Here is an 8,650-nt window from a genome sequence, read left to right on the forward strand (position 1 = left end):
TGACAGAGGGTACACTATTACACTCTACAAGGACATTTGCTATACAAACATTCTAAAGAAGGTGGGCTGAAGCACAGGCAGCCAGTGCCTCTATTCACAAGACATGAGAAACATGAGTGAGAGTAGAGAACTGTTTCTATGACACATGGTAGACACAATACATAGTTTTTAATAAAAGGTCAACACTTTGAGTTAGGTGCTATTATTATTTCAATTCTCAGATGGATAAATTGAGACACAGCAAAATTGTACTGCATCTCCAATATCATAGAGCTAGTAAGTGTCTCTGGCAAGGACGTGCGCGTGTGTACACACACACACACATTCCCTCAAGGAACTGAGTCCTCCTGTCTCTAACCTGTCCTTCTGTCAGCTATTTTAGGCTTTGTGAATGGGTGACATAAAAATAGAGAAAGAATAAAAAAGGGAAAAGCTAAAGAAAAGCAAAAAAGAATGGAGAGGATTTATAACATATCCACAGCTGCTCAGATATCCAGAACTACAGAGTACAAGGGACCTTTGAGTTCACCTAATGGAAGAAAAAAAGGGGGCTGAGGAAAAACAATGTCTTCTCAAATCACAGAGGAGGCAAGGGAGAGAAGCGACTAACCACCAGAACTCTTTTCCTGCCAGGATTTTGGCCTTGCACATTCCAGGCCCATGGTATTCCTTTCAGCTTTCGTACACAGGTGACATTACCCAGACCTGGAGGCGAGGCTTCACGGTGAAGTCAATCAATAACCAAAGAGACCCATGACACACGGCAGTAGGAGGAGCCCGGGTTGCCACTGCTTATATAGCCCTTCCAGCCCAAGGGCTCTGAAGAGAAGTGGTAAGTTCATTGCAGTTTTCTGCTCTGGACACAAAACTTCAGCCATGAAGGTAACAGCCATATTTTTCCTCAGTGCCTTGGCCCTGTTGAGTTTGTCTGGTAAGTAATTTTGCATATTTTTTCTGACTTTAATAAAAGCTTTTGACCTGTTGCTTTACTGGGCACATTACCTTCTGGACTTAAGAGTCTAGGCTTGAACAGCTTTCCGTTCCAATGAGAAAAAGTAAGTTCACTGGATGAGGATTGTAGAAAGAGGAATTTTAATATAAAACAAGAACAACATTTCTTAAACATTGCTTAAAAGGAAACTTAAATGGAATTGCAAAAGTTAGTTTTACATCAGAATACCTGGTTACTGCTAGTGGTAACTATTGCATGGTTAGCTATATGAACTTTACCAATAAACTGAAATAAAGATATTTATACTTCCTATATCACTAATAGTGAGATCAAAGTCTATATAACTGGTTCTGGGAATGTCAGTGAGCATTCAGAAGATATTTGCTCAATCCCTGATACAAATCAGTAAACACATTATTCCTATTTTCAAGGAAATGGGCCAACTTTTTTCAAATACCAAATTAAGATACTTTGGTCATAATCAAATTTTTGCTTAATTTTTCGAGAGTTTTCATCAAGGAGAGAGTGAGTGGACAGCAATGAGATGTCCTTGAGAGAAAATAGGAATAAGAAGGAGGTGGGAGTGAAAGAGGCCAGCAAAGAAGTCATTGTCTTCAAAGGAAGCAGAGAATTTTGAATAGATCTAGTTTCTCCGATTCAGGACTCAACTTCCCATGTCTGACTTGTTTTCTAGGTAACGCTAAAGCTGATGTCCCAGGAACAAAGGTAAAGACAATTTGTAATCTCTTATTTCTCAGGATGGTTCCAATCAAAGAATACTCTAATGGTCACCTTACAGTTTAGCCTGAAGTCCAGATGAGAAGTATGAATGTTAGTGAAGCTTAACATACTACAGGTAGATGCCAACAGTAGTTCCCCCACAGGGGCTCATGTTAAAGGACAAATTCACTGACATACAAGCAGTTTCTATGTAGTCACACAGTGCTTGCTGTGAAAGGGTTTTATATGCTGGGGGTATCTGGTAGAACAAGGTTTTGGAGTGGAAGCCTTATTAACCTCACTCCAAAAGCTCCAGATATCCAAGGTGGAGCTCTATTTAATAATGAACAGAGGAATATAATAAACTAGATTCTTTCTCTAGAAAAGGTATTCTACACCAAACATCTAAAAATATTCTGTCTCTATATTAAATAACTGTCCCTCTTCTCATTATATTTATACCTAGATAGATGACAAACCAAAAGTACATAGTAAATAAATTATTACATTTTTGATAAGTGTTATAAAGAAGTTCTGCTACCATTAGGAACCTAGCCTAGTTAGAGTGATCAGAGAAAGTGCACCTAAGTAAGAAAGGTTTATTTTGAGCCATGAAGGGCAAATGAGTGTTAGCAAAGTGCAACAACTGGTGAGGAGAAGTGGTAGAGCAAGCAAGTGAAACTCTCGGCTGGCGGGCTGCATGCCTCCTTTTAAATAAAGGAGAATTTGACATGCTGGTGGTAGAATGAAGTGGCTAAGAGCTAAGTTCAGAATCTACATTGACTAGATTTGAATCCTGGATCTAGAATTAATACCTGTGTGGCCACGGGTGGTTTATCTTTGTGCCTCATTGTCTTTACCAGAAGAAGAGTATAATAAAAAGTTCATTGAATAGTTGTTGGTTTTTAAATAGAATAACAAATGAAAAGCACTTAGGACAGCCTCTGGCAGTTGGTAGTCATTCAATAATTGCTAGTTCTTATTGACATAGAGGAAATAGGCTGTGCAAAGACTCCAAAGGTGGAAGACACCTAGTGTCTTCAAGTGACAAAGAGAATGGACTACAGTGTGCAAAGAAGAACATGCTCAAGGTGTGGCTGACCTGAGAGAAGCTAGCAGCTGCAGTAATTATAAACTTGAACATTATTCACTCACCTGATTAAAATGTCATAAAACCATTATGAGATAGATAATTTCATTCCCATTTTGCAGATAAAGAGACTGAGGTTCATAGACACCAAGAAATTGACCAACGTCAGACAATTTGTAAATAACATAGGCATTACTTTAAACCAGGCTTTCTAACTCAAAATCTTTAATTCTTTCTCTTAGTATCACTCTCCCTATACAATCATGCTTTCATCTTTAAGCTAAGCAACTCCAGGGAGGTAAAGAGCACTTTGAAGATTTTGCTATAAACTCAACGAATGGAAAATGATTCTGCTTAATTCCATTTTAGGCTGTATGTAACAGTAATGTGAATGGATGCACCAGGATATATAACCCCATCTGCGGGACTGATGGGCAAACTTATTCTAATGAATGCGAGTTATGTATGGAAAATAAGTAAGTACAAACTTAAATTTCTTTTAAAATCTATTTTAAGATGGTTGTCTTCAAATTTCATATATCTTATCCCTTGAAGCCCCAAACAATATACCAATATTATCCATCTTACCATGAGAGAAACAAAACATCTATCAATAGTTTTCTAAAAATAATTTTCAATCTTTTTTTCTTATTATTATATATATGATATGATTATATATATATATATATGTGTGTGTGTGTGTATGTATGTGTATGTATATATATATATATATATATATATATATATATATATATATGAGTGTGTATGTGTGTATGTATCTCTGTGTGTGTTGATGGGAAATATTTATTCTGTCGCACATTGTACTAGACACTTAATAGTCACACAGATTCTATGAGGTAAACTAGAGGCCCGGTGCACAACATTTGTGGGGGGTTCCCTAGCCCAGACTACACCCTCTCACAGTCCGGGACCCCTGTCACCAATGCTTTGCTCACCAATCGTGAGCTTGGCTCCTGTGTTGAGTGTCTGCCTCCTGATGGTCAGTGTGCATCATAGCAACAGGTAGTTCCACCATTCAGTCGATTTGCATATTAGCCTTTTATTATATAGAAGGATAATAATAAGCCCATTATACACATGGATAAATTGAAACTCAGTTTTACTCTATGTAACTTGCTTGAGATCACCAGCAGTAATTGCAGAGCTGGGACCTAATCCTTGCTCTTCCTGCTATGCTTCAAAGTCAAGTACCAGACTGAGGATTTGTGAGATACAGAAGAAATTCCAACCTGTTTCATCTCTCAATTCACTTATACTCAATGCTAATAGAGTGCTGAGCACCATGCTTGAGAGCAGAAAATTAAAAACAACGAATTATGCCTTCTAGGGTTTGTAAATGTTTGGAGGCTTTCTTTATGCCATATAGGAGAGAAATAAGAAGGGGGAGGGAGGAAATGAACAAAAGAGAGACAGGAATTAATAATATGGTACAACATAAAATGTATCAAGAATAATGAAATAGAGGAGGAAAAGTGTTTGAATGGTTCATGAATTTAAAAAATCACTTGTATGATAAAAATTCATGCTTTTACAGCAAAAAAATCTGGATTTTTTAAAAACTCATATACTCAAAATACCCTTAAATTTAAAATGTCATTCTAGATGATAGTAATGATTGTGTTTACTAAAACCTAAATATTCAAGTATGAATTATATATTAATAGATTAGGTTACCAAAAATACTTTTGTAATGCTTTTATTTATGAACTTGAGAGCCAGTCTCAATGAAGCTCATTTTCTGAAGTGATTATAGGTCAGTGATGGGAACCAGAGTCAAGCACTCAGAGAAATAGATTTGCCATAGATTTTCTATCCTACTCAGCTGCTGAACACTTAACATGTGCCAGGCATTGTGCTAGTCACCTCTGTTCTTGTGCTTATGAATAAGAGAAAATAGGTCATGAGCTCAAAGAAGCTTCTTGCAACTTGTGACAAATGTCATCAGATGATCTATGAGCAACCTGCTATAGGAGAGAAGAAAAGACACATATTTCTTCTTACTAAAAGGGTCACGAAAGGATCCATGAAAGGGATATTATTTCAACAGGGCACTGAATTTTAGTAGCATAACAAGTATTTCAGGTAGCCCTAATTCATTTGGCTCAGTGGATAGAGTGTTGGCCTGTGGATTCAAGGGTCCTAGGTTAGATTCTAGCCAAGAGCACATACTTGATTGGGGGCACATATTCTGTAGGGAATGTACAGGATGCAGCTGATCTAACACTCTATCCCTCTCCCTTCCTCTCTGTAAAAATCAAATATGTATACATATATATACATATACATATATATATATATATATATATATATATATATATATAATAAAATGATATATTATTTCAGGTTAAAGGTGTAAAATGGTCAAAACAACAGATATCCCACAAGTGACCTGGAAGACTCAGTTATTATGAAACTGATTTGCTATTAAAACGTTGATTTAGGCTCAAGTGACTGCATACATTTCCATTAATCCACTGTATAAATTCTCTATAACACGACCCACTTCTTGGTCTGCTTTAAATCATTTCAGAAAATTCTCAGTGTTTAAGAAGGATTGTGGAAATAGTCCATTTCTTCCCTCCTGTAGGGAGACAGAAATAATATCCTAAAGTTTTAAACCCAAAACATTAGGTGCTGGCTTTGTGATGAATTTAATTCCACTTTAAAGACTTGTAAGAGGCACTGGCCAGTGTGTCTTAGTTGGTTGAGTATCATCCTGTGCACTGAAAGGCCATCATTTCAACTCCCAGTCAGGGCACAGACCCAAGTTGCCAGTGCAATCCCTGGTTGGGTGTAATCCCTGGTTGCATACAGAAAGCAACCAATTAGTGTTTCTCCCTCTCCCTCTCCCTCTCCCTTCCTCTCTTTCTAAAATCAATAAAAACATATTGTAAAAAAAATGCTAAGAGGAACTTTAAACCACTTGTTAATTTTCTCATGACCTATGTTGTTGACATTAAGGACAAACATCATGTTTCTATCCAAGGGGAGGAGAAAGCAATAGAACAGCCTTGAGACTTGGGAAATTTCCAAGTGCCAAGACCAAAAGGCCCAATATTTAGAGTGAAATACAAAAGTGACACTACAGTTTTCCCTTAGATTTTAAAACTCACCAGCCCTGCTTACTGTTTCTATTATTTAAAAAAAGAAATATGTACGGTAAATTTGGGAAGAACATTTGATTGCCAGAAAATATAACTTCTCATTTTTATTTATTTTTATTTATTTTAATATATTTTATTGATTTTTTACAGAGAGGAAGGGAGAGGGATAGAGAGCTAGAAACATTGATGAGAGAGAAACATCAACCAGCTGCTTCCTGTACGCCCCCTCCTGGGGATGTGCCCTAAACCAATGTATATGCCCTTGACCGGAATCGAACCCGGGACCTTTCAGTCCACAGGCCGATGCTCTATCCACTGAGCCAAACCGGTTTCGGCTAACTTCTCATTTTTAAATGTACGGAGAAAACGTAGCTTTCTTAAGTGCAACATCTTTTCAAATGTACATATTGCCTATCTATTGCCCATTAAAAGCACCAGATAAATGTATACTTAACAACTTAACCCCTAGTTCTTTGGCCCCTTGAGTGTGGCTCTTCCACAAACTACCACATACCCTAATTAAGTTAATAACAACGTACCTACCTATATAGTTTAAGTTTAAAAAATGTGGCTCTCAAAAGAAATTTCAATCATTGTACTGTTGATATTTGGCTCTGTTGACTAATGAGTTTGCCGACCACTGCCCTAGTTGTTGGGTTTTGTGATGGGGAGACAAAGAAGACTTTTATCTCCTTGACCATTATGCTCCTGGAAGATATATTTAGTAAGGTCCTTTTCCTATTTCTTCTATGTCTTCTTTAGGACTTTGTACTAGTGCATTCTTTTCAGCACTCTCCAGCACAACAATGACAGAAATGCACTATGTCTGTGCTATCCAGTAGGGAAGCCCCTGCCCCTAGCACTTAAAACGTGGCTAATACAACCAAGTTTAATATCAGTTAGTTTTAACTGATTTAAATTTAAATAGCCATATGTGGATAGTGTCTAGTGTGCTGGACAGCACAGTTAGAGAAAAGAGGTGAACTAGGATGCTCTGTTTAGATGCTCATGCTTGTATATGCTACAAGTATTATGAGTGGTTAATAATTATAGTACAATAAAGCATCAAAAAAATCTTAAAATAAAGAATCTGCAGGTTTCAGATAAATACATTTGTAAAGATACATGAGTTACATGTCCTCAAGTAATAGAGAAATAAAATTTTTTTTATAAGCTAGTATATTCAAGGAAAGGATGAATAGATAATGAGAGATCTGGACACAACCTCACAAGGAACAATTAAAATATTTATAAATATTTGGCTCAGGGAAGAGGAAACCAGTTTGGGAAAGGTGGTGTGGGGCTGGGGGAGCAGAAAAGTATCAGGAAGGGAGGATGCTTAGAGCTAGCAGGTAACATATGGGACAGAGAAATGACTTCCTTTTGTGAGATCTCACAAATATGAATGCCAGAAGCATTTTAAGGGAAAAGATCAATCAGTTAGAAGGTCCTGCAGAGCCCACTTTCTCAACCTGGAAACATGGTGGTCAGGACAATGACACCAGGAACGATGGATTAGAGATTAATTTCAGAGGTTCACTGTAATTCCCCACCAGAACTACAAGGACAGACATTTTTCTTTCTTTCTGCTATTCTCTTAGTGTATGTAATAGTTCTCAATCAATATTTGATGAATTAATGAATAAGTGCATGAAAGAAAGAGAAATGGGGATAAATCTCTAACCAATTCAGGTAGCTCAGGGGGTTAGAACCTCATCCTGAGACACCAAGATTGCTGGTTCTATTTCCAATCAGGGCACATAGAAGAACCAACCAATGAATGCATAAATCAATGGAAAGTGGTTCTCTCACTCTCTCTCTCTCTAATGAATACATTTTTTAAAAAAACCTTTATTTTAAATAACGCTAAACTTTTTTCATTGTTTTTTTGTTTTGTTTTGTATTGTTTTCCCATTGTCACTTTGTCAGCAGCGGTTAAACTAATTTTTTCCCCAATCTTTTCTACAGGAAGCGCGAGGTTCCTGTCCTCATTAAAAAACATGGGCCTTGCTGAGAACCAAGGTTCTAAAATCCTGTAAGGTCACCATGATACCCACTGCCTGATTGTTAAATAAAATGCATCTAAATACTTCCCGTGGTTCCTGTATATTTTATTCCTAAAGGCATGTTTGATTAGAGTGGGGACAGAGAACCAAGTTTACAAAATCCAGCAATCTGGTGATTTCAGACAGGGTTTCCTTCATGGTTTCCTTTTTGCTCTCCTATCTTCCTCACATTCTGAGGACATATCTTAGGGAATAGGACTCCAGATATTTAAGTGACAGGACACAGTTGATCATCAATACATTTAGGACTAGATAGCATTTTCAGAAACAGGTGGAAAACTAGTCCAGAAACATGTTACCCATCACCTATCACCTTTCACTAATGAAATAATTCCTTTAGGTTTTCCTTGGGATTTAATTGAGCATCTATTTAATTGAGCATCTAGGTACACATGTGTAAGAATTCAAGGAGCTGTCTATATGGCAAAAAAACAATTTAGTCTTAAGATTTTCCTCTATCTTAAGAGTAAAGATTTCAGGAGACACACAATTTTCTCAAAGAGACTCCGAATTATTGAGGAAACCAAAAAGGCTACATTTTCTCAACTATGCTGTGGAACAGCCTCTGCATTCAGCTGTAATTCTTCCTCAGCAGAGCTAACGTCCTATTAGTGACTAAGGCTTTCCATGGTACCTGAGATTTGGAAGGAGGAGCAAAGCAAAAACAAATCAAGCATTAGGGTAGGATGCTCAGATC

At 37.1% G+C, this 8,650-nt stretch overlaps 1 protein-coding gene across 1 annotated transcript; it reads left to right on the forward strand.

Moving 5' to 3' along the window:
• Positions 1-809: 809 nt before the first annotated feature.
• Positions 810-7,979, forward strand: SPINK1 (serine peptidase inhibitor Kazal type 1). Its single transcript, XM_084886512.1, has 4 exons — positions 810-931; positions 1,647-1,678; positions 3,132-3,238; positions 7,856-7,979. Exons 1-4 carry the CDS (start codon positions 877-879, stop codon positions 7,899-7,901), a joined length of 240 nt encoding a protein of 79 aa, XP_084742638.1. The 5' UTR covers positions 810-876; the 3' UTR covers positions 7,902-7,979.
• The last annotated feature ends 671 nt before the right edge of the window (positions 7,980-8,650 follow it).

The sequence above is a fragment of the Pipistrellus hanaki genome, assembly GCF_964339955.1.
Source record: "Pipistrellus hanaki genome assembly, chromosome: 5".
NCBI classification, from domain to species: Eukaryota; Metazoa; Chordata; class Mammalia; order Chiroptera; family Vespertilionidae; genus Pipistrellus; species Pipistrellus hanaki.

What these genes read in the sequence shown, in the direction of transcription:
- SPINK1 (XM_084886512.1), top strand. Translation starts at nt 877, where the DNA reads ATGAAGGTAACAGCCATATTTTTCCTCAGTGCCTTGGCCCTGTTGAGT. An exon ending in GGCCCTGTTGAGTTTGTCTG is followed by an intron (nt 932 to 1,646) that starts GTAAGTAATTTT and finishes CTTGTTTTCTAG; the next exon opens with GTAACGCTAAAGCTGATGTC. An exon ending in CTGATGTCCCAGGAACAAAG is followed by an intron (nt 1,679 to 3,131) that starts GTAAAGACAATT and finishes ATTCCATTTTAG; the next exon opens with GCTGTATGTAACAGTAATGT.